This window comes from Centropristis striata, chromosome 22, assembly GCF_030273125.1.
Source record: "Centropristis striata isolate RG_2023a ecotype Rhode Island chromosome 22, C.striata_1.0, whole genome shotgun sequence".
Lineage (NCBI taxonomy): Eukaryota > Metazoa > Chordata > Actinopteri > Perciformes > Serranidae > Centropristis > Centropristis striata.
Window position 1 is genome coordinate 9,187,230 of NC_081538.1, and position 26,773 is coordinate 9,214,002.

The 26,773-nt window shown below is 37.3% G+C and overlaps 1 protein-coding gene across 1 annotated transcript in view; it reads left to right on the forward strand.

The window, feature by feature from the left end:
* Positions 1 to 11,554: 11,554 nt before the first annotated feature.
* Positions 11,555 to 26,773, forward strand: part of tfec (transcription factor EC) — a 44,892-nt gene continuing 29,673 nt past the window's right edge. The window contains exon 1 of the mRNA XM_059326045.1: positions 11,555 to 11,776. Within this exon, the coding sequence (XP_059182028.1) occupies positions 11,555 to 11,776 (222 nt within the window). The remainder of the gene's footprint in view (positions 11,777 to 26,773) is intronic.

The following is a 26,773-nucleotide window of genomic DNA, read 5'->3' on the forward strand; positions in this document are numbered from 1 at the left end:
AAACTAAAACTAACAAACTCACTCTCAAAACTAATTAAAACTAACTGAATTTGAAAACAAAAATTCACAACAAAATTAAAACTAAAAGGAAAAATCCCAAACTATTATAACCTTGGTGCCAGTGATTATTTTCTAATAATGAATAGTTAGTTTCTGATCTGGTATGGATCCAGACAGCTCACACTGTTGTATATTTCCTCATGCTCTTGAATACAGCCTGTGTACCTCCAGCCTGTCAGCAGAGGTGTCTCCTCTCTGGCCCCTCAGACGTGGTTTGGTTTTTGGCTTGATTAACCACTTAGTTCAGTCTCTCAGACACAAGATTGCAGGGAAAAAGCAAGTAATGAAGTGCTTTTGAATTTGCATTCCTGAGAGCTTTCACAGACGCCTTGATTTCAGTCTGCCTTTGCTGTTTGTTCTCCGTCGAGAGATGTCTGCTATTTTAACAGTAACGCGTAACAAGTGTCCATCCAACCTCCTCCATATTGCTCCCTCATCAACCTAACTGCCATGAATAAACACAATCAACATGCATCTGAAGGGGAATTTGGAGGCTTTTTCTCTCAGATGGTCCCTGATGGCTTGTTCATCATTGTCATTATGCAGATTACAGTGTGACCGTGAATGCAATATCGGAGCCCTTTTTCCTCTGGAATGAGATGTCACCGTTCCATAAAGCTGACCAAAAACACTTGTGTGTTTTGTTCTTATAAGTGGAGCAGCGCTCATCAGTTATGGACAAACTGTCTCAAGAATATGAAATTAACAGCATTCAGTCCACACTTGAAAGTCAAGCCTTTATTTTTATATCGACCTTGACAACAATACCAGAGTGTGCACGCTGCATTATCCACTGAAGGATCTGCTGTAATTTACCAGGTAAGTACCGTAGTTTGGTTGAGAATTTCCAGAAAAACCTGACAAAAAGTTATATATACTTTAAGCAGCGTTGTAAGACGACAGCTCGTAAACTTTTTTTTAGGTTTATAACCATATTTGATTCATTTATGAGCAACCGTGATGATGTAACACGATGACTTGCAAGAATCTGTGATTATTTCTGGCACGTATATGGGCCAGATGACGTGAATGCTTCCCTTTGCACCCTGCTCTTGAGAGCAAGAAAAGAGGAAACAGAATTTAGTTTAAATATGGGGCCCTTTCACTTGTCCATGCTTCCAGGAAGGATCAAACATCAACAGGAGGTAGACAGACAACAAAGTTCAGGTTGGACTTTAAATTAGCTAAGAGGACATAAAGTATACAAGAGGACCTGTCTTTCCTTCAGATTAAAAGGTAATTATTTTGATATTCCATTTTTTTACCCTCAAATGTGAATATTTAGGGATGCACAACGTGGATTCTTTTCTAACCGACACAATATCTGATAATAACCTGCTTCTAATGGCCAATAAGATGGCTTGTAATTTAAAATGTTTGTATTTCAAAAAGAAGTTCATAACCTGTTGTTCATGCACATCTGTGAATATAGTAAAAACTCAATACGTGTTTATTGTTGGATTGCAAAAAACGTTATAGTTGCATCCAGTCGCTTCTGTATCAGAGTGTGTCAATGCATCGCTTGTTGGGTCAATGAAAGCAATTTGTCTTTGTATTATGGGCTGATTATTTATTGGCTATAATTTTATTTAATTACCAGAATAATAAATAATCATATAAATTCCCATTTCACAATGTGTTTCACAATGCATTACATTATGCATCCCTATACATATACTGCAATTAGAGATGTGCTGTAATATGACTTAATGTGTAGTTTATCAAAGCTGAAATTGCTGATATGTATTTTTTAGTGAGGGGGAAAGAAGACCATCAGCTTTTATCTTCCACTAACAACATCCTGTTTAACAGGAAGCCCTGTAGTGGCGGGTCAGATATTATTGGATATAAAGAACATTTTTGGCTCTTAAATCCATTTCATTCTCATGGATATTACAGCACAGTTAAGGACGTTAAAATTAGTTTGGATAGAAGTTTAGACCAGAAAATGATTAATTGCATTTATAAATGTTATAATTATTTAACAATTCAACTTTAAGATTAATAGTGGAGAGATATCATCATCTATCATACCTCCTCTCCAAGTTATAGCTGCAGATATGCTGTTTATTTACTGTTTGAAATCTGACATCTGATATCAAGATTTATTAAATATTTATTGTAATTGAATCATTATTTTCTATTACCTAAATACAAAAAATGTATTTTAATAGTAAAATCCTGCATTCTAAATTTTATTTCAATAAAAGCACAAAAGTATTAGCATCAAAATACACTTAAAGTATATGTGTATAAATGTGTAAAGTAATCTATAATGCACAACATAATATATAATATCCTGTAATTATTGATCTGTGTGTGCATCACTTTGATCAATAAAGTATTATTTTCTCCATAATAACAAGCCATCATTATAAGTTTATTTCGTTATCTGCAAAGTAGCATGTATCAAATTAATTTAGTGACGTTTAAAAAGTACAATATTTCCCTCTTAAATTTAATATTTGAGTAAAATAACTTTGCAACTTTCCAGCACTGTAAAAAAAAGCACTGAATAGACATTTTCTCCTCTGATATTCTGTCTTGAAATCTCCTTTGTAAAGTCTCATAGCATAGCATCCCCTTATAAACTTGACTTGTGGTTGTGGTGTGGGCATGTTGTTGTGTGGGCATGTGTTTCTTTGAGGGATCAGAATGACACAGCGGGAAAATCTTTAAAGTTCCTCAAGGGGTACTTCCTCATTTTTTAGTCACCTGATATTATTTACAATATATTGAGAAAAACCCTGTGAACTTCTCTAATCTTGCATCACGGGAATGTTGTTTTCAGGGCTGTGCGTGCACGGTTCGGGGTGGGGAGGGGGGAAACACTGTGTGGACAGAACCAGAGATTTGGCAAAGGAGGTGGACGTGTGTAAAGCCTCATGGGACGATGAGTCACAACCAAGATGACTAAGTAGTAATTTTAAAAGAACAAAATGTCACAAATGATCCTAGAAAGTATTAGATACTTGATAAATCTGGGGATAAAAGACTTATTAAAACTTCAAGCACAGATTTCAGTGCTTTGTTAGTTTAAAAAAAAAAAAAAAAGATGAACCCAGAACAAAGAAAGTGTGTCTGTAGTGTGCGGCTGTTTAGTGTGTAGCTGTGTAGTGTGCAGCAGCAGAGACAGTTGTGTGCAGTGCCACTGAGCTGGTGTGTGTTCAGAGGATGGGGTGCAGACTTGGAGAAGTGTGCAGCATGATGGAAGTGTGCAGTGGTACTTTGACATTAACATTTATGCACTGGGTGCTCCAAGAGTTTTGCAATCAGAGATGTGATACTTGTCTGAGTCATGGCTGGTCAGTAATACCATATAGAAAGGACATTAGGTTTATGACTGTATTACACATGCCTTCCCAAATGTACCAGGACTTTTTTTTTTTTTTTTTAATTATAGTTTGCGGGGGCTTACGTTGCACTTTCAAGAGGGAAATAAAAGTATCAACAATGTCTGATATGAGCTGTTGAATGGTTGTCTACAGCACCATCTTGTGGTCAATCTGGAAATGACAACTTGGGTCTCATTTTCATTTCCAAAGAAATGCATTAGTGCATTCATTTATACCTTGTCCAATATTGTTTAAGCCTCCCCTTAAAAGTTATTTATGCTTTAAAGTAAAAATAAATGAATAAATAAATACATAAATATCTAGGCTGTTAATTAAAAAATGAAATAAAAGCATTTCTAGGGTTTTGATAAAAAATTTAAAAAACAATCTGGTCTATTGATAATACATTCCAATAAAGTAAAGTAAAAATAAAGTTAAAAAAATTATTTGGGCTTTTGATTAAAAAATAGAATAAAAACATTTCTGGGCTTTTGATTAAAAATCAAACAAAAAGTCAAACAATAATCTGGGCTTTTGATTAAAAACAAAAATAAATAAAGTAAAAATAAATAGATAAATAAATAATTATTAGGGCTTTTGATTAAAAAACAAAATAAAATAATGATCTGGTCTTTTGTTTAAGAAAATACAATAAATTAAAGGAAAATAAAATAATAAAATAAATAATTATTTGGGCTTTTGATAAAAAACAACAACATAAAACTCAATAAAAAAAACTACATAAATATTGTCAACCATATTAGTCGTATCAGTATTTTAAGCTAAGGTTATTAAGCATTTGAACAGTGTGATGGAGAAATGTGTAGAAGAAGAAGAAGAAGAAGAAGAGCAGGAGGAGGGCTGGAGGGAGTAATGTGCTGGAAGAAGGTAAACATTGTCTGCTCCGAGGAATGACTTCAAAGTGAGGCTGTGTAACCTCGTCTCAGCGTGGCACACACTGACCGATGAAAAGAGAAAGTGAATGTTCATCCACGGTCTACAGCCTCTTCCTGAAACTGCTCTTTGAAGTCCCAAAATGGATCTGATTGACTGAAGTGGACACATATAGAACAGGATAATATTTGACAATGCACATACACATGTGGCTTGTGTTGCTTCCACAGTTTAAGCATAATTACATTGCATAAAAGCATATTAAAGCTGCCCTATGATCTTCCTCTGTAAGTTCATACTGGCTAGTTTCCCACAATGCATCAGGACAGAAAAACTTTAATACATCATCTTTGGTAATGCTATCAATTTTAGCAGTCAGTACATTCATTTAAAAGTGTATGTAAATATATAAAAACAATAAGTTATAAATGCTAAGAACTACACTGCAAAAAAGCCAACTTGTATTTTTTGGTCTAAAACAGTGATTTAAGTTGGTAAAACTTGGAAATATAAATTATTGACATTTAGGGCAATAATGTAAGTTAGCACAACAAAGGAAGCCAGTTGTCTGCTCAAAAACAAGTTTGTGAGTTGTTGGTACTTATATCTTTAAGTTGGGGTTCACAACAAGGGACAATAGTTCTGCTAACTCTTATTTCTTTGTTGTGAAATGTGGGAAAGCGGTGAAATTCGGTCATTAGCGAAAGCTAGCGGCTAACTGATGCTAGCGGCGCTGCTTGTTACAGCTACAAGAGTAGCCATTAGCGTATGAATGCTAACTCAAAATTGTGGTCGCAACATTAGCTGACATTTCATAGGCGTTACAATCGTGCCAATTCAGCACATTGCAGAAGTAAGGATTAAAAGTTATTACAATGTAAAATTATAAGTTAGTACAACTTGCTAGTTGAGTTGACATAAATCTGAATTCAGAGTTGAGCAAACTCAAAAACAAAACTAAAAATATTTAGTTTAATTGTCCAACCTAAAATTTCATCGAAGTTTGTTGCCTTGAAATTTTAAGTTCACCCAACTTTTCTTTTTTTTGCAGTGTATGATGGAAGCTTATCTTGTGAGCATCTACATTAGATATTAAAGGGATAGTTTGGATTCATTGATTTCACTTTGCAGAACATGGGAGTTGCTGGTCTACCATTTCCTCAGTTAGTTTGTTTGTGTTGTTGTGTGACTTAGTTTTTAAGGGTTAGTTTGGGTTCACCCGTCACACAAAATCACAAGACAGTGGATTGAGGTAGAATTAGACCATCAAATCCCTTGTTCTGCAAGGTAAAATCACTGTTTTTGTCAATTGAGTCTGGTGACTTTGAAGAGAGCATAGAACAGCTTTAATGTCCCTCGCATAAACTTAAACAGGGCTGTCTGACGGCAAGGTAAAGGGGTGAAAGGAGTGTATATTTAAACTGATATTGATTTTTTTCAGATTAACCTTTTTTTAGGTGGCTAAAATACACTTTGCTGCAGCCTCCAGCTTCAGTGTTCAGAGCTTAGCTTCTACAAACTGGGGAGGTACCAATCACCACCTACTGTAGGAGAAGTACTTGATACAACCCCGCTTCAATAAATCCAAAATATTACTTTAATAACAAAGTTTAAGGGATCTAATAATATCAAATATGTGTATTAATGCTATTTGTTCATGTTAAATGTGACACAAATCCTCAGCAGTCTCCCTTTTAATAATAAAAATAAAAGATGATTATACACATTACTTTCCATCCACTGTATTATTGTTTAGAGGCAGAATTAGAATATATCCACATCCAAACATCCATCCATTATCCTTAACTGCTTATCCGATCTTGGGTCGGTGGGCTGGAGCCGATCCAGGCTGGCATTGGGCGAGAGGCGGAAAGACTATAACAGGGCTTATATCCACATGCAGGTCTTAATTTTGCTTCTTTTTTATTCTTTCTACTTGTAGAGTGCTTCTTCCCAGACATGCTTGTCTGTCTTATTACCAGCGACTCAAAAGCAGTTTGCTATCTTGATCAAAACTCTATTTAGGCCTCAAAGATCATCTAATATATGAGATTAGCTGCTATAATATCATTACCGGCAGGCACACTCGGATGGAAAGAGAGGTAATGTTAGTTATGAGTTTTAATTCAGTTAATTATCTAAATAGCAAGACTAATGCAGTTATAGTTATACAGAGGGGACGGTAGAGGGGTAAGATGAAGTTTGAAGTGTTGAAATATGCACTATAGGTACAGTCATGGAAAAAATTATAAGACCACCCTTGTTTTCTTCACTGTATTGCTCATTTTAATGCCTGGTACAACTAAAGGTAAATTTGTTTGGACAAATATAACGATAACAATAAAAATAGCTGATAAGAGTTTAATTTAACCCACTGACGCCTAAAACGCATGTAAAACCTTTTTGATGATGTTTTTAAAATAAGCTAAAACCTGAAGTTTTTCTGGAAATTCAACAGAAGTGTCAACGCTTCTACTAAATAATCGATTTTTCAGCCTCTGTAGCAGATAGAAATGAAATTCAAAAAGTATTTGAGAGCTTATACAAATACTACAAAACGACGTATCCGCTTTTCAGGCTTCAATGGGTTAAGAGCTGATATCTAGACATTTAACATGGTTTTCTTGATAATAACCAAATAACCAAAATAATTACCAAGAAAACCCCGGAAAATGGCAAGATATCGTGACTGTGTGTGTGTGTATATATACATATATATATATATATATATATATATGTTTTTTTCGTGTCTTCTTTAACACGTCAGATCATATCAAAGCTGTATTAAAGTGGCTGGAACCAGAACAAATAGTGGAGGAACAGCTTAAACACACAGGATTAAACCCAACCGTAAACGGTGACCTCACTCACTCTGCACACAAACTGAACACGCTGTGTAATAATGACCTTGTGTGTGTGGAGTGTATGTTAAGAAGACTTTACTGGTGTGATCAGTGATAGAGGCTGGATCTCCTGTGTGTCTGAGATCTTCATCATTATCTTGGCTCGCTGACTCATGTCTTGAGCATAGGGAACAAAACTCTGGCGGCGGCCTTGTTCCCTGACCCAACGGGACGCCGGGAGGGACAATAAGAGAGAATTAGCAGTGAAAAAAGCAAATAAATAGGTGCTTCAATACATGACAGCCCAGCAACAAAGGCCACTCTGTGATGAGAGGGAGAGAGAGAGAGATAGAGAGAGAGAAGGGGGAGAGAGGCCTTGATGAAAATAAATAGTGGAGCTCAAAGGGAGGCCGGGGTTGAGCGGATTGGAGGTGATGATGAGTGGAGAGCTGTACAAAGTAGAACATCTATGGGAAAGGTTTTAATGAGGCAGACGTCGGTGTGTGTGTGTGTATGTGTGTGTGTTTTCTCATCTGTGACACAGACACTCAGAAAATCCTCAGCAATGATACTCCAAACTTCCTGTCTCCACTTGGGTGGGTGAGGATTTGTGTAAGTGTGCAACATGGACGGACAGGCAGAGAGAGAGATGGATCAGTTCAAAATTCAAGGAACTTCCTTAAATTTTATTGGAAAGAAAAGACACAATACAAAGTGGACGTTTTTCCATGAAACCAGCGAATTTCTACATTAATTGCATAGTCCAAGAATGATGCAAAAATCACACTAAATTAGGTATTTAAGCAATATATTAAATAAGCGCAATAAAAACATTCATGCTGCGGCTCACACAGATCTAAAACACAGGTTGGACAATCAGATCATGCCATCAAATGCATCAGAAACAGATGTTTTCTCCAATGTAGTCTCATTCCTATTAAAGCCCCTTGTGTCAAGATGCACTATGACTCAGGAAATTAGAAAACGCCATTTAAAGTTGGGAAATTGGCATTACAATTGCAGCGAATAATGAATTATTAGTATTTAGCAGCAAGAAGTTTTAAAGCACTTTCTCATCACAGTGATGCGAAAATACAGTGTAGGAATATGGAAAATCTGTTAGCAAATTTTCTGCATGACAACTATGCACGCACACACACACACACACACACACACACACACACACACACAAAGCAAACAACAATTAAAAGCCATTGCAATCTAATGTGTAATGGACTAATGTTAACTCCACGAAACACAAACTAATCGGACCACAAATTACTACGTCCAACATGTAACTACAGCAATCAGCTACATTACCGTCTTCATAATGTAATGTAATAACTTCTTCTTTGCATAAACTACACAAAACATAAAGTAATGGGACCCAAAATTTGAATCTAATTATAGCTGTTGTGGCTAGGCCCAACACAGAATAACGTTAGCAAGGTTAAATCAGCTACGTTAGCATCACTGTATCCCAGCTGCTGGGTGATGTAAAGTCATATAGGCCTACTGTCCTCTATTAATTTGTTATGGTCAACATAGTGTTTGTCCTCCAATATTGGGTGTTGAGAAACAAAAATTAAAGACATTCCTCCATTTTGGCAGTAAGCTAGCTATGACCTGGAGGCATCGCTTAGGGTAAAGGATTTCATTGGTCAAACGTGTTTCTGCAGGCAGAAATGAGCGAAATTGTGGTTCATCCAAAATATCTTCCCCTTGCCCGAGAGGTGTGTAAGCATTTAAGAACCCATGAAATTAGTTATCATACATTTTTCAGATAAACAGCCAAGCCTTTTAGCTACTGAAATAACAGCAATACATTCTTGCATTTAACATATCATAATTTAAAGGTCAGTGGTTAATTCAAATGTATGAATTTCAAATAGAATCCCTGCAGGTACATATTTCATGTCTGACCCCAAATCATTTGACCTGATAGACACTTGGAGCAGGAGGAACTGGGTGGCATTCCCAAACCTATAAACACTCTTGGTGTGTCTAGCCAGTTCATTGTTACTTAAGAAAGATGCCTTGCTCACAGGCTAACAGAGAAGCTCACAAACCACAGACAAAGACTGAGGCTAAACCCACACAAACCAACCACTTGTTCCCAATGACCATTCTTGGAGGAATGCTGCGAGGTGGACAAAACCCTTTCTCTACATTTACACAAACCTGTGCTCTCATGCCCACGTCATCCACACATTTCTACACAGTGCCGAGAGCTGCCTGGCAAATTCTGCAGCAAAGGTATTCTGCAATGTTGGCGACAGAATAAAGGCAATTAAAGAGTGTTTGCACCATGCTTGGACAGCCAGGCAGCCGTATGCCTCGCCAATTAACCTCCCACATCAGGAGAAAGAAGAGAATCTAGACTACCAGATTATAATCACACACATTCTCTTTGTGTTCAATCAGTTCTGCATTGTAGCAAATGTACGACTCTCCTACTTTACATGTATTTTCCATTAGTACTCTGGTGGCACTGACAGCTAATTTGCACTCAAATATTGTAATTTAGATATGAAGTAGTTACTTACTTTCCTCCTTGCGCCCATGGCTCCCCCTGGGACCGTCGGCTGTTGACCACTTCTCCCCATCTGAACCACGAGTTTCTCCAGCTGTGGCCACCTTTATTTAAGCCTTCAGAGAAAGAAATGAAGTGGTATGTTTTAATTTGTATAACGGCACCAGTGATGCTTAATTCTATACCATTTCATACGTCTTTTTCAGGCTTCTTGAGTTAATTTAAAGCACCAACACAGCACTGCATGTGATGCATGCAATAAAGAAGTTACATCTCTACTGCCTTTTTATCATTTTTATTCCTCCTTATCAAAGCCTCTTGCCTATGATTGTTTTGATGAAAGAAAACAGGCACTACTATGTTTGTACAATCAACAGTTTATATAAAGGGATGGTTGGCAGTGATGGTTTTCCAATCATATTGGCCTTGATCAATTATCAACTGATTCTGGTAGATCTGGGGCATGCTGCTTGCTGTTACTCTCACCACCCAACAATAGGCTTTGCCCAACCATTTATTTCATGATAAAAAATAATACAGTTTTATCTAACTAAATCATTTATTCATTTCACAACAAAAAATAGGAAGATACTATTGTCACAGGACTGAATACGTAACACTGACGTAGCTGAAAAGAATATTCTGCTTTCAGAATTACATTTCACAAATCTGATAACAGACATTGGAACAAATGTGAAGGCCATACAAGTCAATATAGTAAATGGACTTCTTTGATGTGATGATTGCTGAAGGCAAGTAGATATTTCTGCTATAGATGGGACAGAAGTGCATATAGTGTGGGCATGACAGACATCCGACCCTTTGACCTTAGAAGGGGACCCATGATGCTTGGTGCAATGTGGCCAAAACTTGAAAAAAAATGTGATAAATGTATGTTAAAGTAATCTCTGTGAGCAAACTCCTCAGGTTTCCTGCTGTTGTGAACCTTCTGTTTCCAATGCCTCAGTTTTATCTAATCTTACAAATGCAGAAGATGTTGAAACAAGGAGCAATCAGAGCAGACTGTGGGGCTTAAAGAGACAGGCACTACAACAGAGCGTCTCAGACAGATAGTGCAGCAGCCATTGGCAGAATAAGAAAAATAAAGTGTTTTTGTCAACGCTTTATATTAAGGTCCTGTAAGTCCTTACAAGATGCTTATTAACATTACTGTGTGTTTATAAGCCTATATAAGTGTTAATAATGGCATTATAATACAGCTAATAGCTATAAGAGATTTATAATAAGAACATAATAATAAAAGCCTCATGAGTATCTTATAATTCTTCATAATAGCATTACAAACACCCATAACCCACCCATTATGTCTTTGCCATGCCTTTATTAATCTTTTGTTTGCTTATTGATATTAAAATATACTTTATTGCTCATCTATTATAAGTAAACTATGAACTTGTTAACAGTTAACTACGCTTTTTGCAGCTAAAGGGATCTAAAGCAAGAACAATGCCTTATTACTTGTTAATCAATGGTTATTACAAGGACCTTAATATAAAGCGTTACCGTGTTTTTTTTATTTTTTATATGAAAGCATGTAACATGTTCTAGTAGAAACCCAAAGTACAAATATGAAGCTGAAAAGGGGCATAGTAGATCCACTTTAATTTTCTTTGATTTGTTACTGTTCAGCGTTTAAGATTAGCGACAGGTTAAACTATTACAACCATTGTGATCAGCTCTGATGTGCTCCTGTCTAAAGCAATTGGTGGAACACAATTTTTTTGGCAAATGAACACACACTCCCTTTACATAACACCGTGAAATTCCACAATAAATCATAATTTAATATGGATAATATAACAATTTAATTTGAAAATTGTTTAATTGTACTTTTCTTTGTTTCTTGTTGGTGTAGATCCAGTTAGAAAATGTTCCAGTCGTACTCCGGCCCAGACAGCCAGTGGGCGATGAGTCAGAGGGATGAGGGGCAGGGTTTTTATGAATCTGGACCACATCCGCACAGCTGGCCTCAGTTCTGTCCCCCCCGGCCCAGCGCCACCGTTCATCATCCCGGCTCTCTACGTCCCTACGGTGGAGCCTACGATAGAGCACAAGTCCCTGTTTGGTGCCAATCCCAAAACACATGGCAGGTAGGTCGACACAGCAGAATGTTACTGTAACACATTGTCAATGAGAATTAAAGTATCTGAATCTGAATCTTGCCAAGTAGTTTACTGTAATAAAATGTAGTTTCACACACAAGGAGTTCACTGTGGTGTAATGGTGCAAAAGAACAAAGCACTAAATATAAATATATATGAAGGAAACTCAAACTCAAGTCAAAAAACAGCAGCATAAATAGAAAATATGAGAATAAAAGGTCAGCATTCAAACAATATTCAAAAAATATAAAAAGTGGAAATTTCACAGTATTTATATTAACAATGTGCATTTGTGACTCTCATTTGTGTTTTATGCACAAAAAACACAAAGAACTTTAAATCAGAATGCAAACAACTCATTTAGTGTAAAAGATCCACCATCAATGTGAGTTTTTCTCCCCCTAATGACCCATATATCACCACAGGTATATAATTACTGAACCAGCAGGTAAAAAAATGCATAATTACAGAGCTCCATCAAATGCCTCAGCTGTCATAAATATGAAACCCAAGCAGGTCGTAAACCCAGCGGGCTCCTCTGGTGAACCTCCTCCTGCCTGCTGCATAATGACAACTTGTTGCCGACTCATCACGGCCGTTTAGAGGCCTTTTGAATAAAAATGTTAATGAAACGGGGCTGTTACAGCAAAGATCATTGTTGTAGAAAGGCCTATTTTATTGATAATAAATCTGTGTGCTTACAGTATGTGTGTAACCATCTGCTGTTACATACAGGCCTGATTGTGACTGTATTGCTGTTGTTCACGCACATCCATAACTATCTGAATGAATTCTGTGTTTTAGGGGGCATTTCATTGGAATTCAGTCAGTAGGGATTGTAGCACCATTGTCCAGGCAACTTAAACCCCCACACAATGTGCTGACAGATCACTGAGCCATAACTGGCTACTGCAATTACTGTATGCCACTGGATGCATGCATGCTGTGTGTATTCATGTGCTCTTGTGCATTTCTCTTAGATTGCACGAAGATTGCAATTCTCATTTGGGACTTAAAAAATGAGATCTATTTTCCTGCATTGCTTTGATGCAAAAGTGAGACTGAATTTTGGATGTTTTGGATGCGTTGGGGCTGTTGTGAAAGCAGCCAAATGACTCCCAGATCGGCTCTCTCTTAGGCTTCAGGGGAAGGGAATTCCTGGAAGGGAGATATGAATCAGACTATCAGAGGAGGAGGAACAGAAAACATCCCTACATTAGATGGATGACTGATAGACTTCAAAGCATTGTTGCAGTATGTTTTCTCTTGGCTGTAGGAGGCCTTTCATGTGCTAAAGTTGCTCTGGTGTGTGATGTGTGTGTTTGTGTGCATGAGCAAATGCGTGTGGGTGTTTGTGAGTGGATACTGGCCTCGAGGTAAAGCTGAACCCTTCAGTACCTGAGGATGAGAGGGTAGGTAGATACAGGTAAAGGTGAAGAGGGGGGTAGACTCCTGAACCAAATGGAAACTGCCTCTATGATGCATTTAAGGAAAAAAATCTAGTTAGCTGAACATGTTGCTGTTTCCACAATACAATCTGGAAACGGTTATACCAGGTACTTCCCAGGCAAAAAAAAACATTAAGCTACACTAGGATATTTAGTTCATATTTGACCAAATATTTCCCTTTTCAAAATAATCACTGATGTACGCACAGCAGGGGGTTGCAACTAAACAACCGAGCACACACCTCCGCCAAAGCCACGTTCTGTCTTCAATGTTATTGAAAGTGAAAAAATAATATGTGCATTAGTCCTGTGATTCCTTTTCTTACACCTTTCATCATTTTCCATAAAAATCAGGCCAGGAGACAAAACAAAAAATCAAACCAAACCGGAAACACAGTGTACTTTCCCAACACCATTGTGAGTTAACTGAGCGTCTAGCAATAAAATGACTTGCTGGAAGTGGGTCTAAAATACAGTTTATAGGTACAGGGTTTTCACCAGTATATTTATTACAAGCACGGTGGCCCACTGGGTCAAAGTTGACACCCCACTGGACTGAAGTACAGGGGAAAATTAGAAAAATTATTTTTAGGATGTTGTGTTTTTACTAAATATGTTAAAAAAGTAGCAATCTCCTCAGCAGTTTAGCTTTTTGAAGGAGATCAAATGCAACAACTCCTCAAGGCCCAAGCCAAGTTCCTGTCTCTTGCTTGCCATCTGCTGATTAAAGTGAAGGGGGTTACTTCTGAAGCTAGAAAGAGCTTTGACCCAGGCTCACTAAAGGTGGGCTGATGGACCAGCTATCGTCATTTCAGTGACAAGCTGCATCTCAGCGTATGAAAATCCTTCTGTTTCCTTAAAATACAGTATACGAGTAGCTTAATATATGCCAGATGTGTTCCAATAGTGCAAAAATTTTGCAAATTTCAAGCATTACTGTAGTTTAAAGAAGCAAAACCTCACACCTACTTTCAGCATTACAATCCTGATTCAGTGATTTAATAAGTCTTATTTATTAGTCAGAGGATCATAAACCAAGATTGGTTTATCCTCTGAAAAATTCAATGTATAATAACATGATGCATTTTCCACAGAGGTGTGATGGTATTGCTGGTCGTCATCAAAATTAGCATGTTTCGATACAAGCAAGTTGACTATTTCAGCCGAACTGCAGTTCTACATTGTGTTTTTCAGTTTTCTCAGTCTGCTGTATTAAATCACACAAACAGTGTGGTGTTAGGCCAGCACGATGTTCAAAAATCAAATCTGCTGTGTTGTGAGACTGCTGTCACATACAGCTTCGCGAGTAACACTACAACTCAAGGCTTGTTTGTCTAATATCCATGGCAGAGCCTGTGAGTCACGGTGGAGGCAGACACATAACTTTAGTGTGATGTTTGCTGGTAGTCTAGTTGTAATTTCTCGAAACCAGAAATGTTGAGTACCCTTGAGTTTTATTGCAGAAATGTAATCTATATATGCAAAATAACTATATAACAGCACACACACACACATACACACACACACACACACACACACTATAAGAACTATATAGAAAGAACTATATACAATATGCTAAATAACAATATAACAGCATGCACACACACACAAGAACTATAGACAAGAACTATATACAATATGCAAAATAAGTATATACCAGCATGCACAGACACACAAACCCACAATAACTATATACAAGAACTATCTACAACATGCAAAATAACTATATACAGCATGCACACACACACAAACCCACAAGAACTATATACCACAAAAGACAGAACTTTATACAGCATGCACACAGATGATTATGAGATTGTGGTGAATGAAGCCGAGAGAAAAGTGCCACAAATACAGCCGGCCTGCTTGTCCACGCTGTGCAGCTGTTTGTTTTAAACATAATTTTACCCATGTAAACACAAAGTTCCATCAATAAAACGAGAGAGGAGAAGAAATAAGAAAAAGACGAGAAGAGAGAAGAGCAGAGAAACAGAGGAGGTGTCAGGGCCAGAGCATGGGAGAGCAGCAGTGATTGGTTCAGACCACCCATCTGGACTGGCTGGGAGCCTGGGCTGGCTGGACGGCTGTTTGCCCGCTGGACTGGATGCATGGATGAATGAGCGCAGGGATAGAGACAGACAGAAGTCCCGTGTAATGATTCAGATAGATGTGAACAATGTGCTGGAAACATTAAATATGTCAATGGAAAACACACATGCTATCACCAGCAACCACAAGCTATTATGGTATATTCTATAGACGGTATATCAGTTCAGCGAGGTTCAGGTTCAGTTCCTACATATTAATTTATATTCTAACTAAAAAAATCTGTAGGCATGTTAACTGTTTTTCATCTCAGTGACCCTGAAATGTAGGCTGGACATACCAGAAACTATATAAAACAGGCCTGTAAAACTTTTATATAAATTAGATTAGAAATTGTAAAATGTTTTGTATACTGTATCTATTTCCAGTTTACAATGTGACTTTGAACCTCTCATTCATCAACACGTTAGCTATCGTGATAGTGCCCAGAATGTGACAAGTTAGATTGACGTATATCTGCTAATTAGATCTAGAAAAAGAAGCTAATTAATAAATAGCTGCTAATAGTTTTAGGAGATTTATTGACTAGTTGACTGCTAAACTTGTGTTTTGACCCTTTCTACGTGCCCAACTGACAGTCGGATATACACAGCATACTGTAAATGAAATTAGCTAATCAAATGAAGCCTCAGTCTTAAATTGTGTTTTCTAAGTGACCTGAGAAAATTAGCCCGAAGGGGGACAATGGTCTTCTTTGTTTTCCTTCAGTTTCCTGTCTATAAAAGCAAAACTATACATAGGTAAAGAATGGTAGTTAGGAGGCTAATGTAGACAGCTTTTTTTAAGTTGTTGGCATGAAACTGTTAACCATTAACATGCTTAAGGGAAACAGTTTTCTTTTTCAAACATCTTATAGTAGTAGCTTAGAACTGCCATCTAACATGAATTATGTAGCTCAGGGAAATCAGAAATTAGAGAAGTTCTCAGAAAATATTTTGGGGCTTCAGGAAACAGAGATGAAACATACAATTTTATGTGACAAATGGGAAATGAGTCAAAAATTCCAAGTATGGAAAACGTTACCATGAATGGTTTCTAAGCATAGACTGTGTAGAAGAAGTGGACACAGTCACTGCTATGTCACCTATTACTGTGTGGACTACAGTTTGAAGGCATTGAGTAGTGCTTATATCAGGACAAGAGGGTGGACCTGGGGAGGACGCTAACTGATCAGCTAATGCTCCGTCAGCTTGGTTAGCAAGGTGCGCATGAAATCCAACATCAATTTCTTGGAGTGTCTTTAAGTGCAACAAATTGCTGAACAGGACATTTTTTTGGTGACCGTAATGATACGATTAACTTTCATGACCTAGTGCTCCATGGTGCTCCATGGTAGTGACCTGCCAATCACAAGATAACCATGCCCTGAAGTATACCTTGTTTTATTGTCCATTTTACTCTAAATGGCACCATAATTAACTTTCTAGTAGCAGTTAAGACTATAAACTCATTAAGAAAATGTTTACTGTGGTAATAAATGAAGTGAGGAGATGTGAGGTCATTTTCTCATAGGCTTCTATACAATCGGAATAGTTTTTGCTACCACTGCTGGCCATTAGAAAGTATGCAGGTTTTAGGCTCTTGTGCATTGGCTTCACCTTTCAGACCCTTCGATTTCCGCTTGTTTCTATGTCATTATCCAATCTAAGTACGGAGCCTGGCCTAATACATGCTTACAGATTTTATGAACACATAATTTGTTTGGTTACAACCTTCTTACCGATGTTGCATATCATAGCAATCTAATCATTCACTACATGATTGGTTGATGAAATTTTGACTCTTTTTGTTATGTCAGAGTTATTTAAGACACTAATCGGATTAGACAGAATGGCCCTCTAAATGTTCCGTGTTTAGTTCTTTAGTGTCTTATGGGCATAACTTCATCCCAACAACACACACATACACACATATCCCAACCCCTCGAACTCACCCTTGACCTCTTCCTACGCCGATTGTTCTTACCACAGCAGGGATCAGGCTGTGAGACTGTCCTGATAATTGACATGCAGAACAAAAACACAGGCCACTTCTGGATAAAACATATCATAATCCCTGAAGGTGGGGCGGCGGGGGGTTTCAAGGCCACCAAGATAGCTATTCACAACATCCAGAGACATGGAGGGACCTCCGGGAAAGACATTGTGAGGTGTTGGTATGAGACTTGGTATGACACTCCTGGGAAGAATGGTGATTAGTAACGAAGAGGAGTGACTATACTCCAAGGCATTTGTGGTAACTTACACATAGCATTGGCTAATGCTGTCTGAATACCACTTATGGCAGTGAGAAAGTAAAGATGTTGGAAATAACAAGCTTGTTGCCATTGTAATTATAATCTTATCTAAGAATGGATAGTTGAATTCCATAGACTGTATAAAAGAAGTCAGCCATTGGTTTGTGGAATATGGTTTTGAGGCCTTGAGTTTGGCATTTTGGTCGTTGCCATCGTGGAGTTTTGGTGCGAAAAATGAGTTTGGAGCTGAAATCAGTTGACATAATGAATAAAATGCTTACAAAGTAATCTACTTGGAATGTTCAATTACACACCACACAAATGCAAAAGGGTTTGTACGTCGTCACTCGAAATGATTTTTTGGCTTCATTGGCACTCCCAGTGAGCCAACACAGCATTCCCATTGAAGTGAAAGAGGGGGCTGTTGTATGTCTGAACTGGGCCAAAGTCTGCTCCTTTATCTGCACCTTTCCCTTTTTGGATTGGTCAGGACGCAGCCAGTGAAAGCTAATGACGGTACCAGTACTGACTCCATCAGCTGATGAGAAATACTGTAGAGCTTCTCTTCAGGAGTGTGTCCGTGACCCCTAATTGATTTGTACAGGTTTAGATTGAAAACCTGATTGCACCAGTGCCATTAGTGCTTCCAGTGTGCCACTGGTAGTTCTGCTAGATGCTAGTTCTTCACCTGCTTTTCTTATGTGTTTTTCTTTGCTTAAGATAATTTGTTTATGCATTCTTTAGCTTTGATGGTCAATGTTCTACTTAAGTGAAAAATGATTGTGATGCCGACATCACTTTAGTGTCACTTTTTACATTAGATGCACTTCAGACAAAAAATGTTGTTGTCATGTTAAGCAAAGTAATTGTTAATCCCCAAGTCAATAAGCATCAACGCTATGTATGCATATGTCATGCATGTGGGTACTTTACATCTGTAAATATATCAAAATCTTCCTTTATATCTCACATGTTGTAGGTGGATGTATAAGAGATTAGGTATTGTTTGGATAAGATCAAGCAGTAAAGTGATCAATGACATGGTAAATGGCCATTGTATTAAGAGACAATGACTGTTAATAATTATCTTAACAGCATGGGTCTTATCTTTATCAAGACTCCTACTCTATGGCTATAATTCCTTTTTTTTAATGAATCATGTGCAGAAACTGTAAAGTTACACAGCATTTATACCATTTTAACTGAACAGGAAGAACAATCCTTTAAACGTCTCTTTTTAACGTCTTTTTAACCTTTAGTTACAACTTGAAAAGAAACATATTAATTGTATCTGACTGGTTCAACCAGCTGTAGCCTTCTGAACTTCAAAATGTACCTACCCTCTGAATACTGAAGGTATTAAGGTGATTAGATTAAAATGTTGATATGATATGAATCAAAGTGTGACCACAAGATCTTTCATTTTTGTGAAATAGATGTGGGAAAGTAAAATCTTAGAGGGGGTATTGGGTAGGAGTGGACAAAATGTGCACCAGTATATGTGTGTCTCTATATATATATTAGAATTATTGTAGTGCTGGCGTCGTTCCTTGTGGCTTCCTTTTTGGTATAAAATGAATGCAATGATCAGAGGAGTCACCATCCTGTCGCTACAGAGTGGCGTGTCCTGCTCAAATTCCCTCATAGCGGAATGGTTTCAGCAAATCCCACATTACTGCACCATCCATAGTTTAATGACTGCCGGGGATTTTACATGTCCAACCCTTCTCTTTGCCCTTGGTTCTGCTCTGCCTCCTCACTGCTGAGAGACTGTTTGCCGACCAGGAACCGGATCCAAAATGGAACCAGCCACTGGAAAACCAATCCTACCATTGGTCCACACTACCACTGGTACTGATGCCATCAGGGCTGAAACCCATGCACCTAATACAGCCATCCAACCATCCATTCAACCCTGGGTATCACAGGGGCCCCTGCATACTCCATAGCCTTTATAAGATTAATGCAATAGATGGAGCAGGTGTCTGCCAAAATTCCATTCCTATTTAAACCTCCAGGCCCATACCAGCAACCTAATCCTATTAGGCCTAATTGAGTGAAGTCGACAGTCTTTTTCAGTTAAACTAAGTTCACGCACTAATAGGATTCAAAAGGGGGCAAAAAAAGGTACAATGTGTATGGAGTAGTAGGGCTAGTGTGTGGCTGGGGAGGTGGACAGTGTGCATCAGGGAGCCAGTGAGCAGGGACTGTGTGTTGGGACCAGAGGAGGCTACCTGCTGGGTTTAGGGATCTGTGCTTAAGGAAGAGGGAGGGAGTGGGCTGGAGATCTCTCTGGAGGCTAGATAAGCTCAGAGGGGGGAACAAGAACAACATAATTGGTATTCAGGAACCCCTAGTGTGTTTATGTGTCTGTGTGTTAATGATCCATGTGGTAATAAACTGCATTGTATGAGGAAATCCAGTGTATATCCTTGAAATGAAGATTTTTGGGTAACACTTTATAATAAGGTCCTTTATAACCATGAATTAACAAGTAATAAGGCATTGTTCTCGCTTTAGATCCGGTAGTTGCAAAAAGCATAGTTAACTTATAGTTAACTTATAATAGATTAGCAATAAAGTATATTTTAATATCAATAAGCAAACAAAATAAGATTAATAAAGGCATGGCAAAGACATAATGGGTGGGCCATGGGTGTTTGTAATGCCATTATTAACACTTATATAAGCTTATAAACACACAATAATGTTAATAAGCATCTTGTAAGGACTTACAAGGGCCTTATTACTTGTTAATTAATGGTTATTACAAGGACCTTAATATAAAGCGTTACCGATTTTTAGTATGATATTTAAAGTGTATGTGTGGTTGGAAGTGTGCTGTATTCAAGGATAGAGTCATAGTAACAGTCACAGTAAACAGTAATGGGTCAAAGAGGAAATTAAATAAATGATGTGGTCTAAAAGCATGAGGGAAATTGATCAAATATTCCTGTAAATGTCAGGGCATGCTCTGGATTATATAGAGTCCAAATCGAGGGACATATTATTGGTGCAGTCTTGTCCTTGGATGGTCCCGTTTCCCGAGTTGGGAAGTGTGTTTCTGAACTTCAGTGTGTAATGTGGAAGCAACATTGATGGTACAAAGAAGACTTTATGACTATGAGTGTTTAAACGACACGTTCGCTCTATGAAACCACTAAAATATTCCTTTACCTAAATTGTTATCAGTGTTAATGCTAATAAATACTCTTTTAACTAATCAAGGTCAGTCTAATCAGCTGAAAACCAAATGTCAAAGTAGCTGCAGTAAAAGTTCAGAGGCAATACATGAAATAATATAAACTATCCTATCAACCAGTGGTGGAAGAAGTATTCAGATCCTCTACTTAAATAAAAGTACTAATACCACACTGCAGAATTACTCCATTACAAGTAAAAATCCTGCATTCAAAACTTGCTTCAGTAAAAGTACAAAAGTATCAGCATCAAAATGTACTTAAAGTATCGGTAACACTTTCTATGAAGACTACATCTATAGTGCATTATGAGCGCATTCATAGTGAATTATAATGCTCATTATAATCAATCATAATGCATTATGACTGCATTCATAAACACATATAAAGCTTCATGATGCACTATATCAACAGTTATAAATATAGCTTATAATGACTTATAAATCCAAGTGTCTTATGAGTGCTCTTGACTGGTTATAAACTACAGGCTGACTGATGAGGCTTATAATACATTACAACTACTCATACCCCTCTATACACACACCTCAACAATCAATTGTTATAAGGACTCATAGGATGCCATAAGTATAAATAAATGATCAATGTATGCTTTAAGTAAAGTGAGGTTCATATAGACGCATCTATAATGCAGTATAGCTAATCATGATGTTTCATTGTTGGCGTAACACATTTTCATGCATTTAAAAGAAGCTATGCTGCATCATAAGTCATTTCGTCAGATACCAAATATAGATAATTACACTAAGATTAGGAATGTAACGGTAACAGAAGTTAATTAAGAAAGAAATGAATAAGAATAAGATGAGAAAGAAATTCAAACTTCAAATACTTCCTCACCACCAGATGGTTGATTAAGACTGTTTTAATTGATTGACTATTGAAATAAAGCTTGAAAAATGTACTGTCTTTTTCTCTCTTTTTTTTTGTTTTATTCCTTAAACTATAATTAAATCCCAAAACCAAAGTTTTCATATGTAAACCCTTATATCTACGTATTAAGTAGTGTTGGTGATTGATTGAGCTCCAAATCTGTGAATCTTAAAAATATACATTTTGTGGACAAAATATGCACGTGGATTGCCCCCTACAGGTTGAAACTGAGCTTTACCGTTACATTCCTAATCTTAGTGTAATTCTCTATATTTGGTATCTGACGAAATGACTTATGATGCAGCATAGCTTCTTTTAAATGCATGAAAATGTGTTACACTTTACTTAACGCCAACAATGAAACATCATGATTAGCTATACTGCATTATAGATGCGTCTATATGAACCTCACTTTACTTAAAGCATACATTGATCATTTATTTATACTTATGGCATCCTATGAGTCCTTATAACAATTGATTGTTGAGGTGTGTGTATAGAGGGGTATGAGTAGTTGTAATGTATTATAAGCCTCATCAGTCAGTCTGTAGTTTATAACCAGTCAAGAGCACTCATAAGACACTTGGATTTATAAGTCATTATAAGCTATATTTATAACTGTTGATATAGTGCATCATGAAGCTTTATATGTGTTTATGAGTGCAGTCATAATGAATTATGATTGATTATAATGAGCATTATAATTCACTATGAATGCGCTCATAATGCACTATAGATGTAGTCTTCATAGAAAGTGTTACCAAAGTATCAAAAGTAAAAGTACTCCTTATGCAGAATGGACCCACTTAGATTGTTTCATATATTCTAAAATATTATTGGATTATTATTATTATTTATGCATTTATGTCAGTAGAGTTTTGATTTTGTAAAGATAGGGCTCATTTTATCAATTCAATATACTGTTATGAGGTTTAATTAAAAAAGAGCAAGTCCAATAACTTTAAATTGATCAAGTTTTTTCCCCCAATATCGACCTTAAAAGTAACTTAAGCTGTCAGCTAAATGTAATGGAGTAAAAAGTACAATATTTGCCTCAAAGTAGTGAAGTAGAAGCATAAAGTTACATAAAATATAAATACTCAAGTAAAGTACAAGTACCTCAGAATTGTACTTACGTACAGTACTTGAGTGAATGTAACTTTATTCCGCCATGTTTCATCCACCATTGACTTCAACTCAACAAGTCATGTACCAAAATTTTGCACAGACTTCCCAAGTTTTTACAATTTGAATGGCCATTCATGGCAATTTTTCAAGCCGGGAACTCGTCTTGTCAAATATTCCAACCATGCATAAACGCTCATCTTGCAAGGCCATGTCCTCCAGCACAGGCCTGGATTCAACTCCAACTCTCTCTCTCTCTCTCTCTTCAGCTGTACTATATAATAAAGTTAAAAAGCCATTTATACAGTAGATACACAAAGGCTATAGACAATAGCATTCAAAGTGTTTTTAAGGGATACAAAAAAGCCAAACCAGCACTTTTGTCTTAATAACTTTCCCATTATTTGTAGTAGGATACAGACTTGCATTAAAAACTTCCTTGTACGAAAGCAACCACAGGATAGGATCTCCAGTGATATGTCCTCAAGCCAAGGAACAGTAGGAAACAACAAACCATACCTTCTCATCTTATTGAATCCTTCTTGTTTTCTTTTTTCAGCTGGTGGCTACTACATGATCTTATCAAGCCCTTTGTTAACATGTCTCCCACTGTGTCCCCTGCTGAATGACATGTGTTCCCTCGAAAAGCACATTACACAATTAGTTCTCTTCCACAGAAAGAACACAAACAAAACTGAAACAAGAAGACTATGTATCGTGCTTACCTGAATGAAAAGGGTCACATGTAGTTTATCCCAGAGTAAAGATAAGTGCAGATTTCTTTTTTTTAAAATGTAGACACAGTGATATGAGTCCCTTTCATCCAAAACTTAGTAATGCGTTTCCAATGGCCCGTTAAAACCGACTCAGACTGTGAAAAATCCAGAGGCACAAACTCTCTTCAGCACTTATGGGAATCTTTCAAAACAAGACTCATTCAATTTGAACAAAAACGGAATAAAAACCAAAGTGTAAAAACAACAATTCGTGGTTTCATGGGCTACGTGCACAGCTATTTCTAAGCTAAGCAGCTGCAGGCAAAAACGTGCTTATGACATTTTTCTTTATGCATGTAAGAGCATAAACAGCTTTTATGACACCTTGTAATGAGGCATTACATTCAAATAAGGACATTTTAATGGTTTGAGAAGCTTCATTAAGAAGGACGAGCTTAGTGACAAGACAATCAGACACACACACACACACACACACACACACACACACACACACACACACAAACACACACACGCTGTAAATAAAGGAGTTCAGAGTGGGACAGAGTGTTTAGCAAGTGGCGTCAGTGACACAGACACGGCCTGAGGACATAACCTTTCAGGGCTGCCCATTGCCAGAGGAGCTACACGGGACTCCCCTTTGAAGAAAACACATCCAAAAGGACTTGAGAGACAAAAGGTTAGAACAGGCTCTCAGTGATCCTACGTGACCTTCGGTTGACACGGAACGGGATGCAGATGCTATCTGTGGTTTTAAAGTCACAGTTACAGATTCATAACTGTTTTATTATTGCTGATTTCTTACAGCAAGGTTAATTTTGACACATCATTTAGATTAGTCTTCAGTTGACAAAAGCTTCAGAATTTGTCCTACTTTTTGTCAGTAAAGTTGAGTTGTTCTTTTATCTTAATGTCTTCCGAATGCTGTGAAGCAGATGCTGTCATCAAACTGAGGGTTTACTCTGCCCTCCATGAGGATACTGTTCCACATATTAGCCTGATAGTTTACAAAATTCAATTACTAATTTTCATCAATTTCTATCGCGTGCACATTTAACGGAAAAATCTCAGTAACAATTTAGCAGAAATAGTTCTCAGAAAAGTGTCCCAATAATTCTATTTCCAACAAAAATCACTCAAAGCCATTTAGAGCATAAATATTCAGATTATACACACAATATTTCCTTTCTTTCTGTATGAAAAAATAGACATTAATGTCGCCTCCTTAATTGAATTTCAAGAAACCTGTGATTTTTTTAACTGTTTCTAGATATTCAAAAAGTTTTCTTCACCTCTATCTTTTTTTAATATTTTCTTTTCTTTTTTTTTAACATTGTATTGTACAATGCATCCTGCCTCAAGTGACCTTTCCAAAACAATACATTTGTGATACAACTCTCTGTTCACATTAAAGGAATTACAATCTGCCCGACAGACAATTAAGCTGTTATATGCTGTCTATTCTCCTAATCATGTTAAAGAGAGACTGCCTTCATACAAGTTTCCTAATCTCATTATATCTGATATCAGAATGGCATTGCCTTTGTTTCTTCTATCTTCACGGACTCCTTTGTAAATGTCAAAATGTTTTTTTTCCTCCGAGGCAGACTCCTGTTCCTTCCACTGAGATAAGAAAACAGAAACAAGAAGAACATGTACCGTGGGTCCCTAAATTAAAAGGATGTGTGCTGTACATCCTGCAACTATTCCTGTATCAAAGATTAGTGCAATGTAGTTCTTAAAAACAGAGATGACTCGCACAATGGTTCGTCTTCATCCTAAACTTAGTAATGCGTTTCAAATTGGCCAGTTAAAAGTTCTGAGACTGTGAAAAATCCAGAGGAACACACTCTTTTCAGCACTTATGTGAACTTTGGGAAAAGACTTCATTCAGTCTGAAGGCCAACGGTTACAGATTATTAATACCTCTGCTTTGTTGTCTTATCATCCATGTTTTTATTAAATATCAAACTCTCTTAGGGACACATATAGTTTTGGCAATAGGCTTATTGGGTTTTCTAGATGACATTCAGATCAGGTGATTGAAATACATATTGAATTTTCCATTTTAACTCTTGATAAAAAGCTGAAGAACACAGAGTTATAGAACTAATTTTGTGTTCTTATAACACTAATGAGTCAATATGATCAAATTGTAATGTGTGTAGGAGAGCTGGCCTCAACCACAGAAATTCTAAGGCAACTGAAATGATTTTGTTGAATAAGTGATTAGTTGTTGAATAGACAGTTCTGTGAAACTAAATTCCTTCGCAAATAATCATGCAGAAGCACCACTTTAAATCCTGTGTTTCTTGGAAGTCATTCTGTATGAAAAATGCATACAAAAATCTGCAAAATAATTGGTAGTCGATTAAAACCAAAAGGAACAATTCATCACTAATCAACAAAGAGGAGGCAGCCTTACTTTTTGTAGCTTGATACATCACACATCGAAGTGGCCTGAGGTATATAAGCTATAGAGTTTAACCTGAGAAGACCTTAACTGTCCCGAGTCCACCTCAAACACCAGAGTCATGCCAAAACAATATGTATATGTTGGTGTGTGTGTGTGTGTGTGTGTGTGTGTGTCTGTGCTGGAGAGAAAGAGTCCAGTGATGGAGAGTGAACTATGAAAAGTCAGGAGGGAGGGAAAAAAGACACACAGCTTAGTACAATGATGGAACAGAGAGAGGGAGGGGGAAAAAAAATCAAAGAATTGGAATAATTGGCATAATTCAAGGTGACTGGGCCCAGTCAGGGGGAGTGTCAGTGTTGGGCGAATCTTTTGCCATCCTCAAAGAGAGACGGTCTGCACAATTAGCCACACGAACTCTGACCCCGCTCAGAATAATTAATGAATAACAGAGGGAATAAAGACAAAAAGGCGCAGAGCGGTCTGGTTGAGTGGCGAGCAAGGGTAATACATCAAAGAATGCCGTTAATTGGCCCTGTGGCTTTCATTCTTTGCCCTATTTCTTTCAATTCATTGACTCAAAATAATGGGTTCAGGTTCATTATCAACAGGTCGTAAGCCCTGGGAGTGCCAAAATTCAACAGGAGAGTCAGGGGTGTGTGTGCCCGCCGGTGCGTGTGTACAAAAATGTGTGTAATGGCTTAGCTTTTCGCCTGGCCCCCCAAAGTCCTGACGACATCAATCCCACACAGGGAAGAGTTGTAGTAGTGTTGAGAAGAGAGCAACAGGTTATTGGGATAGTCTGTAGTGGTGAAAGAGCGTGCAAGTGCAG